The sequence below is a fragment of the Capricornis sumatraensis genome, chromosome 22 (genome assembly GCF_032405125.1).
Source record: "Capricornis sumatraensis isolate serow.1 chromosome 22, serow.2, whole genome shotgun sequence".
NCBI classification, from domain to species: Eukaryota; Metazoa; Chordata; class Mammalia; order Artiodactyla; family Bovidae; genus Capricornis; species Capricornis sumatraensis.
In genome coordinates, this window is record NC_091090.1 from 51282830 (window position 1) to 51304729 (window position 21900).

At 40.5% G+C, this 21900-nt stretch overlaps 1 protein-coding gene across 1 annotated transcript in view; it reads left to right on the plus strand.

Annotated features, from left to right (window-relative positions):
- The window catches only part of CAGE1 (cancer antigen 1), a 39431-nt gene that overhangs the window by 2162 nt on the left and 15369 nt on the right, over window positions 1-21900 (plus strand). The window contains exons 3-7 of the mRNA XM_068994208.1: window positions 3203-3643; window positions 15397-16412; window positions 19016-19148; window positions 21007-21023; window positions 21374-21484. Coding sequence (XP_068850309.1) covers window positions 3203-3643; window positions 15397-16412; window positions 19016-19148; window positions 21007-21023; window positions 21374-21484 — 1718 coding nt within the window. The remainder of the gene's footprint in view (window positions 1-3202; window positions 3644-15396; window positions 16413-19015; window positions 19149-21006; window positions 21024-21373; window positions 21485-21900) is intronic.

The window sequence follows — 21900 nt, forward strand, 5'->3', positions numbered from 1 at the left end:
ATGGGTTATGAAAAACATCTTTAAAGGAGAAAAGGACAGGACCTGGAAGCTGAGTAGCCCATGGGTGATTGGGTAGAAGAATGTCAAAGACGGCTGGTTTTCAAGCCCAAGTGCCTTAGAGGATAAGCATGGTGTAGGGAAGGGAGGAAAAACTGAAGTGTAATGCTGGGTTTCACGTGGTAATGAGGTGATAGTATCAAGTACATAGAAACAGTGTTTTGCAGACGCTGACAGGTCTCTGATAATAGTAAGTCTTTTGATTAACAGGTCTCTGATAATAGTAAGTATCTTTTGATTAAGTGAGAGATCTTTCACCTTCTGGGTCCCAATACTTCTTTTTGTACAAATCATTATTTACTACCATACAAAGGTAGTAAAGGCAAAGGAGAAATGGAGATACACCCATCTGAATGCAGAGTTCCAAAGAAGAGCAAGGAGAGAGAAGAAAGCCTTCATAAGTGATCAATGCAAAGAAATAGAGGAAAACAATAGAATAGGGAAGACTAGAGATCTCTTCAAGAAAATTAGAGATACCAAGGGAACATTTCAGGCAAAGATGGGCACGATAAACGACAGAAATGGTATGGACCTAACAGAACCAGAAAATAGAGGTGGCAAGAATACACAGAAGAACTGTACAAAAAAGATCTTAATGACCCAGATAACCACCATGGTGTGATACTCACCTAGAGCCAGACATCTTGGAATTTGAAGTCAAGTGGGCTTTGGGAAGCATCACTACAAACAAAGCTACTGGAGGTGATGGAATTCCAGCTGAGCTGTTTAAAATCATAAAAGATGATGCTGTGAAAGTGTTGCAGTGAATATGCCAGCAAATTTGGAAAACTCAGCAGTGGCCACAGGACTGGAAAAGGTCAGTTTTCATTCCGGTCCCAAAGAAAGGCAGTGCTAAAGAATGTTAAAACTACTGCACAGTCATACTCATCTCATATGCAAGCGAAGTAATGCTCATAATTTTCCAAGCTGGGTTTCAATAAATTGAGAACTTTCAGATGTTCAAGCTGGATTTAGAAAAGGCAGAGGAACCAGAGGTCAGAGTGCCAACATCAGTTGGGTCATAGAAAAAGCAAGAAAATTAAAAAAAGATCTGCTTCATTGACTATGCTAAAACCTTTGTGTGGATCACAACAAGCTGTGGAAAAGAGATGGGAATACCAGACCACCTGACCTGCCTCCAGAGAAACCTGTGTGCAGGTCAAAAAACAACAGTTAGAACCAGACATGGATCAATGGACTGATTCCAAATTAGGAAAGGACTATATCAAGGCTGTATATTGTCACCCTGCTTATTTAACTTATATGCAGAGTACATCATGTGAAATGCCAGGGTGGATGAAGCACAAGCTGGAATCAAGATTGCCGGGAGAAGTATCAATAACCAAATACACAGATGATACCACCCTTATGGCAGAAAGTGAGGAACTAAAGAGCCTCTTGATGAAAGTGAAAGGAAAGTGAAAAAGTTGGCTTAAAGGTCAACATTCAGAAAACGAAGATCATGGCATCTGGTCCCATCATTTCATGGCAAACAGATGGGGAAACAATGGAAATAGTGTCAGACTTTATTTTCTTGGGCTCCATAACCACTACAGATGGTGACTGCTAGCCATGGTATTGAAAGACGCTTGCTTCTTGGAAGAAAAGCTATGACAGATCTAGATGGTGTATTAAAAAGCAGAGACATTACTTTGCTGACAAGGGTCCATCTAGTCAAAGCTATGGTTTTTCCATTAGTCATGCATGGGTGTGAGAGTTGGACCATAAAGATGGCTGAGCATTGAAGAATTGATGCTTTTGAACTGTGGTGTTGGAGAAGACTTTTGAGAGTCCCTTGGACTGCAAGGAGATCAAACCAGTCAACCCTAAAGAAATCAGTCTTTAATATCATGGGAAGGACTGATGCTGATGCTGAAGCTGAAGCTCCAATACTCTGGCCACCTGATGTGAAGAGCTGACTCACTGGAAAGAACCCTGTTGCTGAGCAAGATTGAAGTGGGGAGGAGAAGGGGATGACAGAGGGTGAGATTTTTGGATGGCATCACTGACTTGATGGACATGAGTTTGACCAGGCTTTGGGAGATGGTGAAAGACAGAGAAGCCTGGAGTGCTACAGTCCATGGGGTCGCTAAGAGCTGGACACAGCTGAGCGACTAAACAACAACAACCATATAAAGTTACTGTGACTTTGTACCATACTCACACTAGTTTTTTATTTTTCCAATAACTTTCACAAATGACATTTTAGATATTCCCCCCTCATACCCCCCCAAAAAAAAGACACCCAAACACAGGCCCACCAACTTAAGTATGGGGCTTCCCTGATAGCTCAGTGGTAAAGAATCTGCCTGCAGTGCAGGAGACACAGGAAATGTGGGTTCAATCTCTGGGTTGGGAAGATCCCCTGGAGGAGGGCAGAGAAACCCAGTCCAGAATTCTTGTCAGGAAAGTCCCATGGACAGAGAAGGCTGGTGGGCTACAGTCCATGGGGTCACAGTCGGACACCACTGACCGACCAAGAAACAACAGCAGCAGCTTCAGTATAGCAGTTCTCTCTGGGTGGGGAAGAGGAAGGAATTTAGATAGAAAGGAAGGGATACTTATTTGAAACACTTCTTTGCATGTTGTCTTTATTTGCTTCTGATTTTTAAAAATATTAAATCTGAATAACTTCAGATTATTTGTTTCATATTCAGAAACAAATAGTATTCTAGAATCCCAGCTGTACTGCTTGCCAGCTGTGTCCCAGCAAGTGACTTAACATCTCTTATGTTTCCATTTCCTTATCTGTAAAAATGGGTAATAACAGTACCTAGTTCATGAGATTGTTGTGAAGTTAAGCATGTTTATGTGTGTTTGCTATTACTGTACACTGTGTGTTTTTATTCTTTTGAAGCATTTTAAAATTAGAGTAAACAAAAGAATTTTGAAGATGTCTTAGAATTTGTTACAGTGGTATTTGACAAAAATGAACTGTAAGAAGCTTCTTTGTGGTAGTCACTTGATGACTTTTTCCTTCATGTAAAAAAGTTTTGTTGCAGCTGCTAGCACAAATAAACTTAATGAAAAATGTTGAACTTATAATTCTTAAATGAGTCCAACAATTTATTTCATAAATGTGAATGTAACTGTTAATGCATAAATTTAATGCTAAACTTATTTTCATCTTTCTTTTTCTAATGAGATGTCAACATTGGGAATTACTCACAGAATGTACTCACTCAGCCAATTGACACCAGCATTTCTTCCTTGAGACAATTTGAACCCCTTTGCCAATTTCATCAGACAGACTCGTTTAATAATGAAATAGCATATCAAGATCTGACTGAAAGCTTATCTTACACAGAGGAGCCAGAATTACAGCATTATGTATGTGATTATGCAGAAGACACCAATATGCAGGAAGACTCATTTAAGGAAGAAAACCCGATGGGAACTAGCACTTTCACACATACAGATCAATTTGCTCTTGAGTGTGTCAGACAGCCTTCTAGAAGCCCACCTCTAATCCAATGCAGTGAAGAGACACTGAAATTCATGGAAATGCCACTGGCTAATAGTACTGCCATGGAATCTGCCCTCAATCCTAGTCAGTCTCAAGACTTCTTGTGTGAGAAAGAAGTACACAGTGATGTTGAACAACCATTTTATAAAGAAAATAACTTTAACCTGCTTGATGTGAGAGCTAATTATGGAACAGAGGAGGTAAGATGTTTAATAATAAATCCATAGAGTATTAAAGGAAGTGTTTTTAAAAAACAAAACATTACTGCTTATAACCTGAGGCTTTTGGAAGTAGTCCTAAATCATCAGCATGAGGGACATTGCTTTGCTGGGGGAACTGGCTTCTGAGATCTTCCTCAATTTAGAAACAATCCTTTCTAATGAAGTAAAATCCATACTTGGAGGTTAGCTCTACCACATGATAATTTCTTTGAGGGTCAGGGTGCTGTCTTACTCATCCTTTTATGCACCCCAACATCTGCATGATGCCTTGAGTATATCAATACTGAGCTTTTATGGCCTTCCCTGGTGGCTCAGACAATAAAGAATCTGTCTGCAATGCAGGAGACCCACGTTCAATCCCCAGGTTGGGAAGATTCCCTGGAGCAGGGAATGGCTACCCACTCCAGGATTCTTGCCTGGAGAATCCCATGAACAGAGGAGCCTGGTGGGCTATAGTCTGTGAGGTAGCAAAAGAGCTGGACACACCTGAGGGACTAACACATTCCCTTTTAAGTTTTTATACCTAGTGAATCATATTGATTGGAACTCAGAAGTTTAAGGAAAAGGTTGAGAAGAGAAAGAAATGCAGAGATGTTAATTAAATTATTTGACAAGAAAAGCTCATGATTTTTCTATTATGTGGAATTTCTACTGATCAGCAAAAAAATATTTTTCTACCAAAGTGAAAACATGAATTTGTCTTTGAATTGTTAATTCTGGGTATGTAGTATCATAAGAGCACTGAAGATGCCAACAGTATAAAGTCTATATAGTCTCTCAATAAAAAAAAAAGAATTGGTGTGGGCAAATAGATGACAATCCAAAGATAGCATAAAGAATACCTTTTCACTGTGAGTTTGGTGAGAAAAGCTATGGCTGTTATATTTCATTTACAAGTAAAGTCAGGATTTTTTTGTTCATTTTATTTGAAAGCAGCATTTAAAAGACAAGTCTACTTACCTGTCTTGAGTTCTGGAAAATAACATTTTAAAAAGCTGCTGAATTAGGATTTCTTAAGATTGTAACTATTTCCATTGCATCTAGCCCTTCAGTCAGTCAGTAAACACTTTGAGGCATCTGTCGTGTCTGAAGCCCTGTGCTATGTGTTGGTTATAGAATGGTTGACAAAACCAGAAACAAAAAGATGTGGGCTGTGTCCTCATGATAAGAACACTCATAGAGGAGACAGACATTAATCAATCACAGTAGTAAATATGAATTTTCAACTATGGTAAGTGCTGCAAATAAAAGTTACATACAAAGTGTATATATTATAAAATTACATATAAACTTGCAGCTGTGGTAAGCACTATAAATAAAGTAAGATGGGAGTCTTCCTGTCGCTGGTCAGGGAGTTTGGGTAAGACTTCCCTGAAGTGCAGTAGTGACTGAGCTCAGCTCTGCAGGATGAGTGGGGGCAGTTAGGTGGTGGGCGTGGGGGAGCATTCCATGCAGAAGTATTGATAGCAACTCCAATTCCAAAGAAAGGCAATGCCAAAGAATGCTCAAACTACTGCACAATTGCACTCATCTCACATGCTAGTAAAGTAATGCTCAAAATTCTCCAAGCCAGGCTTCAGCAATACGTGAACCGTGAACTCCCTGATGTTCAAGCTGGTTTTAGAAAAAGAGGAACCAGAGATCAAATTGCCAACATCCAGTGGATCATCAAAAAAGCGAAAGAGTTCCAAAAAAACATCTATTTCTGCCTTATTGACTATGCCAAAGCCTTTGGCTGTGTGGATCACAATAAACTGTGGGAAATTCTGAAACAGTTGGGAATACCAGACCACGTAACCTGCCTCTTGAGAAATCTGTATGCAGGTCAGGAAGCAACAGTTAGAACTGGACATGGAACAACAGACTGGTTCCAAATAGGAAAAGGAGTACGTCAAGGCTGTATATTGTCACCCTGCTTATTTAACTTTTATGCAGAGTACATCATGAGAAACGCTGGACTGGAAGAAACACAAGCTGGAATCAAGACTGCCGGGAGAAATATCAATAACCTCAGATATGCAGATGACACCACCCTTATGGCAGAAAGTGAAGAGGAGCTAAAAAGCCTCTTGATGAAAGTGAAAGAGGAGAGTGAAAAAGTTGGCTTAAAGCTCAACATTCAGAAAACGAAGATCATGGCATCTGGTCCCATCACTTCATGGAAAAGAGATGGGGAAACAGTAGAAACAGTGTCAGACTTTATTTTTCTGGGCTCCAAAATCACTGCAGATGGTGACTGCAGCCATGAAATTAAAAGACGCTTCCTCCTTAGAAGAAAAGTTATGACCAACCTAGATAGTATATTCAAAAGCAGAGACATTACCTTGCCGACTAAGGTCCATCTAGTCAAGGCTATGGTTTTTCCTGTGGTCATGTATGGATGTGAGAGTTGGACTGTGAGGAAGGCTGAGCGCTGAAGAATTGATGCTTTTGAACTGTGGTGTTGGAGAAGACTCTTGAGAGTCCCTTGGACTGCAAGGAGATCCAACCAGTCCATTCTGAAGGAGATCAGCCCTGGGATTTCTTTGGAAGGAATGATGCTAAAGCTGAAGCTCCAGTACTTTGGCCACCTCATGCAAAGAGTTGACTCATTGGAAAAGACTCTGATGCTGGGAGGGATTGGGGGCAGGAGGAGAAGGGGACGACCGAGGATGAGATGGCTGGATAGCATCATGGACTCGATGGATGTGAGTCTGAGTGAACTCCGGGAGATGGTGATGGACCGGGAGGCCTGGCATGCTGCGATTCATGGGCTTGCAAAGAGTCGGACACGACTGAGCGACTGAACTGAACTGAGTGTGAAGACCTTGTGGCTGCAGGGAGCATGGTCCCTTCCTTCATGGATCTGAAGGCAGCTTAGTGTTGCTGGGTTGGAGGGATGTTGTAGAGGATGGAAAGGTAGCGTGGACTAGATATCAAGATCAGTATCAGGACCTTACAGGCCTCAGTAAGGATAGTTGTCTTTATCCCAGAACGATGAAGAAACACTATAATATAAGGGTCCAATATCCCTAAATTCTATTTGGAAAGTTATTCAGCCGATCCCTTTAGAGATCTTTTACTAGCTTATTCTGTCATGTTCATTTTAGTGTTTCCTACAACTTCCCAGGGCTTCCCTGGTGGCTCAAATGGTAAAGTGTCTGCCTGCAATGCAGGAGACCTGGGTTTGATGCCTGGGTCAGGAAGCTCCCCTGGAGAAGGAAATGGTAACCCACTCCAGTACTCTTGCCTGGAAAATCCCATGGACGGAGGAGCCTGGTAGGCTACAGTCCATAGGGTCTCAAAGAGTTGGACAAAACTGAGTGACTTCACCTTCACTTTCCTACAACTTGCTGTTGTTGTTTTTAACCCCCTTCTCCCAAATCTGTATTGTGAGCAGAAAGTCAGTCATGAGATAAATTCATCAGATTTTCTAATGTTCACATTAGAAGTCATAGCATTATGAGATAATGGTTTGATGAGGAATCAAAAGGTCTTTATTCAAAAGGGGGCTCACCATATATGATAAACCCACACCAAACATTATCCTCAATGGTGAAAAATTGAAAGCATTTCCCCTAAAGTCAGGAACAAGACAAGGGTGCCCACTCTCGCCACTACTATTCAGCATAATTGTGGAAGTTTTAGCCACAGCAATCAGAGAAGAGAAAGAAATAAAAGGAATCCAGCTTGGAAAAGAAGTAAAACTCTCATTGTTTGCAGATGACATGATCCTCTACATAGAAAACCCTAAAGACTCCACCAGAAAATTACTAGAGCTAATCAATGAATTTAGTAAATTGCAGGATATAAAATTAACACACAGAAATCCCTTCCATTCCTATACACTAACAATGAGAAAACAGAGAAATTAAGGAAACAATTCCATTCACCATTGCAACGAAAAGAATAAAATACTTAGGAATAAATCTACCTAAGGAAAAAAAGACCTATATATAGAAAACTATAAAACACTGATGAAAGAAATCAAAGATGACACAAATAGATGGAGAAATATACCATGTTCATGGATCCAAAGAATCAATATAGTGAAAATGAGTATACTACCCAAAGCAATCTATAGATTCAATGTAATCCCTATCAAGCTACCAACAGTATTTTTCAGAGAACTGGAACAAATAATTTCACAGTTTGTATGGAAATAGAAAAAACCTCAAATAGCCAAAGCAATCTTGAGAAAGAAGAATGGAACTGGAAGAATCAGCCTGCCTGACTTCAGACTATACTACAAAGCTACAGTCATCAAGACAGTATGGTAATGGCACAAAGACAGAAATGTAGATCAATGGAACAAGATAGAAAGCCTAGAGATAAATCCACGCATCTATGGACAACTTATCTTTGACAAAGGAGGCAAAAATGTACAGTGGAGAAAAAACCTCTCTTTAACAAGTGGTGCTGGGAAAACTGGTCAATCACTTGTAAAAGAATGAAACTAGAACACTTTCTAACACCATACACAAATATAAACTCAAAATGGATTAAAGATCTAAATGTAAGAGCAGAAACTATAAAACTCCGAGAGGAAAATAGGCAAAATACCCTCTGACATAAATCACAGCAGGATCCTTTGACTCACCTCCCAGAGTAATGGAAATAAAAGCAAAAATAAATGGGATCTAATTAAACTTAAAAGCTTTTGCACAAAAAAGGAAACTATAAGCAAGGTAAAAAGACAGCCTTCAGAATGGGAGAAAATAATAACAAAGCAACTTTCAGAATTAATCTCAAAAATATACAAGCAAGTCCTGCAGCTCAATTCCAGAAAAATAAACTACCCAATCAAAAAATGGGCCAAAGAACTAAACAGACATTTCTGCAAAGAAGATATACATATGGCTAACAAACACATGAAAAGATGCTCAACATCACTCATTATCAGAGATGCAAATCAAAACCACAATGAGGTGCCATCTCACGCCAGTGAGAACAGCTGCTATCAAAAAGTCTACAAACAATAAATGCTGGAGAGGGTGCAGATAAAAAGGAATCCTCTTACAGTCTTGGTGGGAATGCAAACTAGTACAGCCACTATGAAGAACAGCCTGGAGATTCTTTAAAAAACTGGAAATAGAACTGTCATACAACCCAGTAATCCCACTGCTGGGCACACACACCAAGGAAACCAGAATTGAAAGAGACACGTGTACCCCAATGTTCATTGCAGCACTGTTTACAATAGCCTGGACGTGGAAGCAACCTAGATGTCCATCAGCAGACGAATGGATAAGAAAGCTGTGGTACATATACACAATGGAATATTACTCAGCTATTAAAAAGAATGCATTTGAATCAGTTCTAATGAGGTGGATGAAACTGAAGCCTATTATATAGAGTGAAGTAAGTCAGAAAGCCTATTATATAGAGTGAAGTAAGTCAGAAAGAAAAACACCAATACAGTATATTAAGGCATATATATGGAATTTAGAAAGATGGTAATGATGACCCTATATACAAGACAGCAAAAGAGACACAGATGTAAAGAACAGTCTTTTGGACTCTGTGGGAGAAGGCAAGGGTGGGATGACTTGAGAGGGTAGTGTTGAAATGTGTGTATTATTTGTAAAGTGGATCGCTGGTCCAGGTTCGATGCATGAGACAGGGTGCTCAGGCCTGGTGTACTAGGATGACTCAGGGGTGGGATGGGGAGGGAGGTGGGAGGGGGATTCTGAATGGGAAACACATGTGCGCCCATGGCTGATTCATGTCGTTGTTTGGCAAAAACCACTACAATATTGTAAAATAATTAGTAAAGTAATGCTCCAATTAAATTAATTTTTTAAAAAAGCGTTTAGAGAGGGAAAAAAAAAAGAGGACTCACAAGAGAGGGTTGTCAGCATCATGGTAGATTGAGATACTCTCTCTGTCTCTGCTCTTCAATCTACAATTAGTAAAACATCTACAGCTCAACAGATGTGGCTCTCCCCAGCACACCAGGATGCTGGAGAATTCCACACGTCTATACATCTAAAGGAGGGTGGACTGGAGCACACACAGGAGGCCACACTGGGCGACTGTGGAGGTTGTGCCTGCGATCCTGGTCCCCCCGGGGTGGCAGCTGAGCCCACAGCCTCAAAGAACCCAGCACCAGGAGGAGAGGTGGCACCCATGACCTGGCCGCTAGCCAACCATGGGTGACCGGCAGCAGTGAAGGTGCGGCCTGCGACCATCTCTCCAGCTCCAGAGGCACCCATAACTCCCCCCATCCAGACCACAGTGGCAGCACCCAGGAATCTGATGACACCCGACTCCTCCCAGCTCTCCCCGTCCCTGCATGCGGTAGAGCCTGTGACTCACGAGATTTTGGACCGTGCAGAAGAAGAACCCCAGAGCCCAGGCGGTGACATCAACAGCAGCAAGGCACAGCCACCCTAGAGGTACAGGCAGTGACAACAAGGACGCCTGTCAGAGACATGAGGGTGGGCAGTGCCAACTGCCAAAGGTAACCAGAGCTAGCACAGGAAAGAGAAACCAAAGACTTAAACTATAGATGCCACCTCCTGGCAAACAAAAGAAAGGCCTCTAGTTTCTAACCCATTGAGTCATTAGAATCAAGAAAAATTAAAGCATCTTCATCTAAAGAAGGAGGGTTTTTTGCTACTTCAGATTCATTGTGCTGAGGAACAACTAAGGCACCAAGGACTAGCCACAGTAACACTACCACAAAAAGAAAACAGCAGTTCTCCAGAAACTAGACTTAACGTCCATGGAATACTGAGATCTAGCTGACAGTACATTCAAAATAGCTGTCATAAAGAAACTCAAGGAGCTATGAGAAAGCTCAGAAAGGCAATTCAGTGAGCTAAGGAATCAAGTTTATTAACAGAAGGAACATTTTACCAAAATGTTGAAACTCCGAAAAAAGAACCAAAAAATTCTAGAGCTGAAGGACTCAATAATTAACAAGATGAAAGGATTAGAAAGCCTTGGAAATAGAGCAGACTATTTGGAAGAGAGGATTAACAAGCTTAGGGATAGAAATCTAATAGAGGTGATGCAGGTGGAAGAGGAAAGAGACTCTTTAAAAGTGGGGAAATTCTGTGAGAGCTGCACAACTCTCTTAGGAAGGACAACGGTAGGGTAATGGGAAATCCCAGAGGGAGAGACGAGAGAGAGAGAGAGAGGAGAAGGGAGCAGAGAGTTTACTTAAAGAAATAATAGCTAAGGGACTTCCCTGATGGTCCAGTGGTTAAGACTTCACCCTTCCAGTGCAGGGGGCATGGGTTCAATCCTTGGGCAGGGTACTAAGATCGCACATGTCACAGTGCAGTCGCTCAGTCGTGTCTGACTCTTTGCGACCCCATGAATCGCAGCACGCCAGACCTCCCTGTCCATCACCAACTCCCACATGTCACAGTTCAGTTCAGTCGCTCAGTCGTGTCTGACTCTTTGTGACATGTCACAAGGGATGGCCAAAAAATAAATAGAAATAAGGATTACTAAAACCAAGAACATATCAGAGATGTAAAAAGATTAAGGTTGTTTTTTAAATAGCTAACCTAAAAAAATAGCAAACCTAAGAAAAGAACTGTATATACAAATCTATGAAGCTAAGAAATCATTGCTAGTAGATCTTCTCTAAGACATGTGGTATTAAAACTGTCAAAAGTCAATGACAAAGAGGTGTTAAATACAATGTGATACTCTGGACTGGATGTTGGAACAGAAAAAGGACTTTAATGGGAAAACTAGTAAAATCTGGAGTTTAGTTAGTAGCAGTACATTTGTACTGTTTTAGCAAATGTGCCATGGTATATAAGACATTAACATTCAGGGGCCCTGGGTGAGAGGTATAGAGAACTCTTTATGCTTATAACTTTTTCATGAATATAAAATTATTCCAGAATAAAAGTTTTATTAAAAGTAAACAATTTTTAAGAGGGGAAAAAAGGATGGTTATCGATAAAGGAACCCCCGTTATGCTATCAGCAGATCTTTCAGCTGTAACTATAGGCCAGGAGGGAATGGAATAAAATTCTCAAAATAGTGAAAGATAAAAACTGTCAGTCAAAAATACTTTATCAAGCAAAGTTATCATTCATATATGAAGGAGAAATAAAGACTTTCTCAGACAGACAAAAGCTGAAAGAGTTCATTACACTAGACCTGGCTTACAAGAGATGTTGAAGTGAGCTCTTAGCCCAAAATAAAAATGCAGAATACACAAAACTTTGAGTAAGGTGATAAATAGAGTCAGAAAATTGCAACTTTATGTCAGAATAGATTATTAACACTGTATTATACCATAAATGTCAAGGGGAAAAAGAGCAGGAAAAGTATAACTACTTCAAATTGGTAATAAATTTACAACACTAAAGGATAATTTGAGACAGCAAAGACGAAAGAGGAAGAGGAAAAGGACAGAACCCGTATCAGCATGTGAAGATCAGATGCTGTCGGCAGAGAAAAAGGACTGTTTTATCTATAAGATGTTTTATACAAACCTCATGGTAACCACAAAATAAAGATCGAGAGCAAAGGTGTGAAACATGAAAAGAGAAACATCATAGAAACCCACCAAACCAGAACAGCAGACAGAAGCACAAGAAAAAGAGACAGTGGAGACACAGAGCAATCAGAAAAGCAAAGAGAAAGCCAAGCACTCATCTGTCAAGAAGCATCCCAAGTGTGCATGGATTTAATTCATCAATCAAAAGGCAGCTTGGTTGGGGCTTCCCAGGTGGCACGCTGGTTGAAAATTCACCTGTCAATGCAGTGGACATGGTTTCAGCCTCTGCTCCAGGAAGATTCCACATGCCTCAGAGCAACTAACCCATATACCACAACTGTGGAGCAGGTGCTTTAGAGCCCGTGGACCTCAGTAAGAGAAGCTGCTACAATGAGAAGCACAGCTCAACAGAGAGAAACGAGAGAAAGCTTGCATGGAGCAAATAAGACTCAGCACACTCAAAAATAAATAAGCATGAGTGAAAGTCGCTCAAGTCGTGTCCAACTCTGTGACCCTATGGACTATACAGTCCATGGAAATCTCCAGGCCAGAATACTGGAGTGGGTAGCCTGTCCATCCTCCAGGGGATCTTCCCAACCCAGGGATCGAACCCAGGTCTCCCACATCACAGGCGGATTCTGTACCAGCTGAGCCACCAGGGAAGCCCAAGAATACTGGAGTGGGTAGCCTCTCCCTTCGCCAGAGGATCTTCCCCACCCAGGAATCCAACCAGGGTCTCCTGCATTGCAGGCAGATTCTTTACCAACTGAGCTATGAGGGAAGCCCTCATACCTCATACCTCAACAAAGAGTAGCCCCTGCTCTCCAAAACTAGAGAAATCTTGTGTGCAGCAAATAAGACTCAGCACAGTCAAAAATAAATAAATAAATCTTAAAAAAAAAAAAAAAAAAGAGTGGTTGGATGGATTAGAAAGCAAGACCTCCCTGCCCCCAAAAGAGATACATTAAAAACAAGATCCAGCTGTCTACTCCCTCCAGTAAACTCACTTCAGCTTTAAAGATAAACGTAGACTCAAAATGAAAGGATGGAAGATGATGTCCAAAGCAAATGGTAACTAAAAGAAATGGAGTGTAGCTATATTAATATCTGACAAAATAGACTCCAAACTCCAAACCAAAAAAGGTAACAAGATAAAGGTGGACATATGAAAACAATAAATTTATCATGCTGCTAAGTCGCTTCAGTCATGTCTGACTCTGTGCAACCCCATAGACAGCAGCCCACCAGGCTCCCCCGTCCCTGGGATTCTCTAGGCAAGAACACTAAAGCGGGTTGCCATTTCCTTCTCCAATGCATGGAAGTGAAAAGTGAAAGTGAAGTCGCTCAGTCGTGTCAGACTCTTAGCGACCCCATGGACTGCAGCCCACCAGGCTCCTCCATCCATGGGATTTTCCAGGCAAGAGTACTGGAGTGGGCTGCCATTGCCTTCTCTGAAATTTATCGTAGGCAGTATAATTAGTGAATTGGCCTTAGCAATACCTTTGGGTATATATCCTCAGGCAAGGAAAACAAAAGCAAAAATAAATGGGACCTCATCAAACTAAAAAGTTTTTGCACAGTGAAGGAAACTATCTACAAAATACAAAGACAACCTGCCAACTGGGAAAAGATGTTTGCAAACCACATAACCAATAAGGGGTTAGTATCCAAAATATATACAGAATTCATACAACTCAATAACAACAAAAAAATCTAATTAAAAAATTAGCAGAGGAGCTGAATAGACACCAAAGAAGACATACAGGTGGCCAACAGGCGCATGAAAAGGTGTTCAACATTGCTGATTGTTAGAGAAATGCAAATCAAAACCACAGTGAGTTTATCACCTCATACTGGTCAGAATGGCTCTCATCAAAAAGTCTACAAATAATGAATGTTGGAGAGGGTGTGGAGCAAAAGGAATGTTCCTATACTGTTGGTGGGAATGTAAATTGGTGTAGCTACTATGGAGAACACTATGGAGATTCCTCAAAAAATAATACATATGATCCAGCTATTCCACTTCTGGGTATTTATCCCCAAAATACAAAAGCACTGATTTGAAAAAATATATGCACCCCTATGTTCATCATAGCATTATTTACAATAACCAAGATTTGCAAACAACCTAAGTGTCTGCTGCTGCTGCTGCTGTTGCTGCTAAGTTGCTTCAATCCTGCCCAACTCTGTGCAACCCCATAGATTGCAGCCCACCAGGCTCCGCCGTCCCTGGGATTCTCCAGGCAAGAACACTGGAGTGGGTTGCCATTTCCTTCTCCAATGTGTGAAAGTGAAAAGTGAAAATGAAGTCGTATCTAACTCTTCTGAAACCCCATGGACTGCAGCCCACCAGGTCCTCCATCCATGGGATTTTCCAGACAAGAGTACTGGAGTGGGGTTGGGTGGGGTGCCATTGCCTTCTCTGACCTAAGTGCCTATCAGTGGATAAATGGATAAAGAAGATATTTCATATATTTACAATAGAATACTACTCAGTCTTAAAGATGAAATTTTGCCATTTGTGGCAACATGGATGGGTGGATTGTGAGGGTATTATGCTACGTAAAATAAGTCACATGAGGAAAAACAAATATGATTTCATTCATATATGGGATACAAAAAAACCCAAGCAAATAAAAACCAAAAAATAAATGAACAAAATAAGTGAAATGAGTAAAATGGATCAACTATATGGTGACAAATGGAAACTAAATGTTTGGTGGTGAGTATGAGTATGCTGTAGTGTAAACAGAAGTAGAAATATACACATGAGGCTTACATAATGTTGAAAACCAACATTACCTCAAAAATAATTTTTTTAAATGTCTTTGCAGATTTAGGGTAATGAATAACTTTGTTTTAATTCATTTGAAGTCAAAGGAAATATCTTGTATGTATCCAGAAAAATTTGTGTCATAGAAGATGGTGAGAATATCAACATTTAATTTTTTTTAAAGTATAATACATACACCATACCTGCTCTGCTGCTAAGTGCAGTACATAACATTCAGCAATTAATACTTAAGTATTTTTGTTAATTAGATATTAGTGTTGGACGTACACATCTTCCCTGTTATTTCAGAGCTGAGAAAACCAAATTTAGGGATCCAGGGTTCAAGGGCAGCTCTCTTTGACCTCAAAGCTCATGATCTTTCTACTATTTCAGACTTATTTTATTTACTCTAATTTACAGATTGCAGGTTCTTCCAAAGGAGTACAGAATTCTATGGATATTCCTGAGATGTCAGTCAGGCACCAAAAGGAAGTCCCAGAAAAAGGTGGGTGGAGTCCACAGACGGGCTCAACCTGGGCTCCTACAGGCATCTGTTGGGTCAGTGGAGCGTCTCAGGAGGCCTGCGTGATACCTGACTCAGAGCAGAGCTTGGAAAGCTTACAACCTCTGGAACAGGACATGGCTTTGAATGAAGTCGTACGGAAATTAAAATGTACTAACAAAGAAAAGGAAACTCGGATCCAAGACCTAGAGCGTCAGAACACGTATTTAGAGAAGAAGGTTGAGGAACTACAGATGAATACGACTAAACAGCACGTGTTTGTGGACATCATCAATAAGCTAAAGGAGAAGGTCGAAGAGTTAATTGAAGAAAAGTACAGAATAAAGCTGGAGAAGAGTGATACAGAGAAGACACTGAGGAGTTTGCACGAGATTTTAGTTACCACCCAAAACCACCTTCAGGAATGCAGGAGTGAGAAGGAAACCTTACAGGTAGAGTTTAAGAAACTCAAGGGCAATTATGTTAGTCTACAGGAAAGGTACATGACTCATTGCATGGAGATGGACAGCGCCTTGAGCAAGAAAGAAGAAGAGATAGAAAGCCTGCACCAGCTCAAAGGAGAGCTGGAAAAGGCCACCAGTGCCGCTCTGGACTCGTTGAAAAGGGAGAGGGAGACCAGAAGAGAGTTCCTGTCTTTACGGGAGGAATTTCAGAAACGTGAAAGGAAACACCTGGATGAAAGAGAGAATCTGAAATCTAAACTCGAGAAATTGGTCGCTCAGGTTCAGAAGGTGAAATTCCTATCCGACGGTGAAAAAGCTAAGAATGCAGAACTCCAGCAGCAGATCGACAAAGTAAAAAATGAAAACACAAAACAGCAGCAGCAGGTTGCAAGGAGTGAGGAGCAAAATTGCGTCCCTAAATGTGAGATAGCTCAACTCAAGGAGCTCTTAGAGGATGTAATAGAGTCAAATGTGGCCAAGGTATTATCACAAATTCGGAATCTCTAAGGCAGAATTTCAGGAGTTTCTAATAGTCTGCTGGGGTGTATTTGGGCTTGGCCCATACCCGAATTTGTTGGCGGAGAGAATTAACCAAAAAGAGAGAAAAAATGGAGAAGGTGCCACAGTTTTGGACGAGTTTCTTTGGGTCTCAGATACTCACATTAAAGAACAGCCATTCCTGGCCTCTTGCGATTATATTGGTAGAGTTGCAAATGAATGTGGGAATTTTGTGGGTACCTAGGAACCTGGTGAGCTGCAGTCCATAGTGTCGCAAAAAGTCGGACACGACTGAAGCGACTTAGCCCACATGCAGGCATGCATACATGACCGATCATCCGAAGCTTCCTCTGAGAAAAGAATTTCTGAGTGGGATCTCAGCCTTTTCATGCCATGTCTGCCTGTTCAGCAGTAAAATAGATAATACAGCTGCATATTTGGTTTACAAGGCAAAACCTACGTTATAGCACACAGTAATTTTGTAAAGTTACAAACATTTTTACTGAGATAGCATACTCCACTAGTTTTAGGTGTACAGCATAAAGATTCAATATTTGTATGTATTGCAAAATGATCACCAAATATATCTATTAACAATCGTCAAGAACAACATGAGAGCCTCGTATCAATGTGTTTGGAGAACCTGTATTTTGTATTTGCAGTTCAGTTGGCTTTTTTGGCAGACAACTGGAAGCCTGTCTTGGTAGTGATAATCCTCACAAGCCAGAGCACGTCTGCTCTACTCCGGTTTTGTAGGCCTGCCTTAAAATATCTGTAGTGCAACTTTATTAATTATTAGAAGGCTAATCTGAGTCAGAAAAATTTATACGTTTATTTTTATATTTGTCATAATAACTTAAACTGAGCTGATTTGTTGCTCAAAGATGTCCTTAGAAGACTTTCTTTTGTGAATCTCTAATCAGTATTAAGTATTGTTTGCAAGACAAGGATCCTATTATTTTTAATGGCTCTTAGAAAAATACTGTTCTCAAGGGACTGAAAATTCTCTCTGTCATCTTTTCTCCAGAAAGAAGAAAGGATTATCTAAGCCAGTGTGGTTCTCAAACTTTAGCATTTATCAGCCTCAGCTATGAAAATGCAGATTGCAGGGACCACCCCAGAGTCTCTGATTCAGCAGGTGTGAGGTGGGGCCTGGGGATTTGCATCTCCAGGAAGATCTTGGGGTCTCACTGATGCTCCTGGCCCCAGGGTCATGCTTTGAGAACTACTGACCTAAGCAGGTCGGGAAGATCCCCTGGAGAAGGGAATGGCAACCCACTCCACTATTCTTGTCTGAAGAATCCCATGGACAGAGGAGCCTGGAGAGCTACAGTCCATGGGGTCAAAAAGAATCAAAACACAGCTGAGCGACTAACACTTTCATTTTCACTTTCAGCCTAAGCAAAGATGACCTTCAGTTTAGCTGTTAACCAAACCATGACAAATTTTGAATTAGTAAACACTGAGTAAATCAGTATAACTGTGCAGCAGTTTATCCGCTATACAATGTTTTTCTTGAGCTTTCTTTCTTTTTTTTTTTTTTCAGGGCTTCCCTGGTGGTTGAGAGGTTAAAGCATCTGCCTGCAATGCAGGAGACCTGGGTTCGATCCCTGGTTTGGGAAGACCCCCTGGAGGAGGAAATGGCAACCCACTCCAGTATTCTTGCCTGGAGAATCCCATGGACAGAGGAGCTTGGTGGGCTACAGTCCACGGGTCGCAAAGAGTCGGACATGACTGAGTGACTTCACTTTTCACTTTCACTCACTTTTCTTTTTTTGCTCTATCTTGACTAATCCTTTTTTTTTTTTTTTAACTTCTAGTTTTGCTTTTCATTAATCTTTAGGTCCATTTTCTCGATGTGTGTTCTGGAGCATCTTTGATGTTGAAGCATTTTCATGGTAATATGAAGACATCATTGCCTTTTTCACTCTCATTCTTTCCCAAGTGTACAGTGGAGTTTTCCAGTGAAGCCATGTGACGTGTGACAGTGTAATTGCTTTCATGGTTGATGGAATGTGGAAAGCACAGTGGAAAGTCCTGCTGTCTTCTATTAAGCCAGCATTAAAAATATTTGCAGAAAGTGTAAACATTCCCACTTTTCACTAATTTTTCATTTTGACAAATGTGGTAATTTTGTATTAAATTGCCACTTATACTGACATAATAGATTTATTGTTGTTTAAATGAATTAGTAAATAAATATTTTTGAATGTTCTCAGTTGTAATTTCTAATACAATGAATACTGATAAATATAAAATAAATTCTAACACAATAAATATTTATAAATGTAGATATTGTATTTCTAATACAATAAATAGTTATTTAAATGAATTTGTAAATCAATATTTTTGATGTTCACAGCTGTGATTTCTAATGCAATAAATATTGACAGATACAGCCTAGCAAACAAAAGCTTTGGGATATCCTCAATAATTTTTAAGAATATGAAAGCATCCTGAAAATCAAAAAGTTTGAGAACCACTGCTTTGAGTTTTTAAGAGTGATATTTTATTCAGCATTTTACCTAAAAAGTAATCCAGATTCTTTGTCTTTATTGTGACAAGTCTGAATTGTGTATATGTAGGATACAAAGATGACACATTTTAATTTGTTCCCAAATCACTCGCCTTGTGAAGAAGGGAGCACAAACCCCCCAGACATGAAAAGAACTTCACAGCCAACATCCAGAATTCTCAATCTTCTGGGTCTGATGGTAGAACTTCTCCCACATCAGCTAATTATACAAAAATCATATTTTTATTAGAAATATCAAGGTTGGACAATCAGGTTATGAAAGAAAAATTATGGAAGGAATGATACAGATGGACAGGGAAGCCTAGCTTGCTGCAGTCCACGGGGTTCTAAAGAGTCGGACACGACTGAGCGACTGAACTGACTGATACAGATGCTTAAACCAACCGATCAGCCCTTCTTCCCACTGCTTCATTCTGTCTTTTTTCATCACCTAATTCCCACAAATCAATAGTAAGATAACATACTAGGACTGAAAAAAATAAGAACTTTAGGCAAAACCCATTCTTCAGTGCTTTCCACATGTTAGGAAAACTCCCTCCGAGCAGTAGTCTTGGGCTCCAGGCCGGCTGCTCCTAGTGATGAGTTCACATGAGTGCGCTGTTTACCCAGTCTGATCTAAAGTACAGCTTTGGGGCAGGGTGGGGTGTGGAGCTGTGTACACGGGAAGAATGAAAAATGAAGTTAGTGTCCAGTGAGTTCCAGACATGGCCTCTCCACCTCTTGGCTGTGTGACCTGGCCAAGGAAATTTTCCTTTCTCAGCCTTAGCTGAAGTGATATTCGCTGCTGCCCTGGGAAGTGACAAACCCTATATTTTAACGAGAGCACATTTGAAGGGCATGATGTTTGGAACAGCTTCTCAAATCATTGAACTCCCTTTCTTCCTCTTCCCTCTGATTACTGTACATTTCTTTGATCTTACGTACACTCCTCTGAGCCAAAATTTGGCAATGTGGGTTCGCTGTGTTCCTGACGTGACACAACCTTTATTCCTATTTTCTTTCAGCTGAAATTCGTTGAATGCCAGCTTTTATTGAAGGCTGGAAACCAAGCTAAGTCATTTTAGCAGAGATCACAAATTGAGATCACAGCCCAAAGACTGTATCCACCTGAAGTTTTGTCTTTATAATGTTTGAATTTGAATGTGTCACCAATGCTTCTTGCTGGAACCTCTTCCATCACCCCGGGGCCTTCAGACATCTGCTTTCTCACCATATCTGCTTGATTTTCTCTTGTCTCAGTGGATGCTGCTGTTCTTTCTCAGTCTTATCTGCTGGCTGCTGCTTCTCTCCCAGACCCCTCAGTGATGGAGTGAACCATCCATCAGCCCTCTGCTTAGTGATCTCATTCCAGGCCAAACAAATACCTGTTTGCTCAAGGCTTCAAGATCAGAGACTTGATATGTGATATGCCCTCTGCTAATACAGGGTAAGCCTCTAATAGGCACTGGACAAATATTTGCTGGCTGCCCACCTTGTCCTTGGAGACATTTAAATTGACCCTGCTTTTCATGGGTTATCTCATTCAACTCTTACACCATTAAAATATATATATATTATCAGGCTTTTTTTTTTTAACATGGAAAAACAAACAGGCTTAGAATAGTTGAGTTTCTTGTTCCAAGTCTCGCATAAGTTAAGTGGCAGAATGAATTTCCATTCCATTTCAGAGCTGCAGTAAACGCTTTCTGCTGTGCTCAGTCTATCAGTCGTGTCTGACTCTGTGACCCCATGGACTGTAGCCCACCAGGCTCCTCTGCCCATGGGATTTCCCAGGCAAGAATACTGGAGTGGGTCACCGTTTGTTTCCCCAAGGGATCTTCCCAGCACAAAGATTGAACCCGTAACTCCTGCATTGGCTGGCAGATTTTTTTACCACTGAGCCACCAGGGAAGCTCTAAGTGGCAGAACTCAGATCCAAACCCAGGTAGTCTGACTCTAATGCGTGCACTTTTGCCCCTTAGGTTACAAGGGTCTTCACTGTACGAGTATCTTCATTCTGGAGGCCACTGAAATGTCTAGAGTTTCAATATTATTAAAGATGTCTGATCTGGTGTCAGGTATAACAATTAGTCTAAAATTTGGATTTTCTTAACTAGGCTAAGAGGAGATGTATCTATGAGTGTGTAGTCATGTATAGTTATTATCGAAGTGCATTAACTTCCAGCAATTATCTGAATTTGTCCCACTTACAATTTATATGCAAATGTGAATCTAAATGAATTATTTCCACATTAACCTGTTATTAGATGTCTTATGATGAGTAACTGAAGAATTGAGTTCAATATTTTTCTTCCTTCTTTTGTTTGGCCTCTTCTTTTGCACGGGACATTTAATTTGTATTCCACCCTTCATCCTTTTAATTTTACTGAAAACTTTTTAATAGAGCTTCTCAAAATGTTACCCTTAGGACATCATCAATCCTGATGCTGAACATTTCAAAGAGAATGAGAAAGTTAGTGATATCATGCCACAAAAATTGAAGAGTTTTCATCTTAAAAAGAAAATTTTAGATAAAGAGGTATGTATTATTCATTCTAAAAGTTATGTCATTTTTAGTGAAAAAGTAAAAAAAAGCTAGTGTAAAAGTATAAAGAGGCTCCTAAAACTTTGGGTTTTTTAAATAATTATTTCAGGGGACAAGATTAGCTTTACTTTGACTCTAAGAAGGCCTTTTGTTCAACACTTGACTTGTTTTATAACCTAAGTATGTATTAGAAAATCCCATTCATCTACCCGAAAACTGGTATGAGTATCTTTTCACTTTTAATGGTACCACTGATTCCTGAAGATAAGTATATTTTGACATTCCTATTGGAGAAGGAAATGGCAACCCAGTCCAGTGTTCTTGCCTGGAGAATCCCAGGGACAGGGGAGCCTGGTGGGCTGCCATCTATGGGGTCACACAGAGTCGGACACGACTGAAGCGACTTAGCA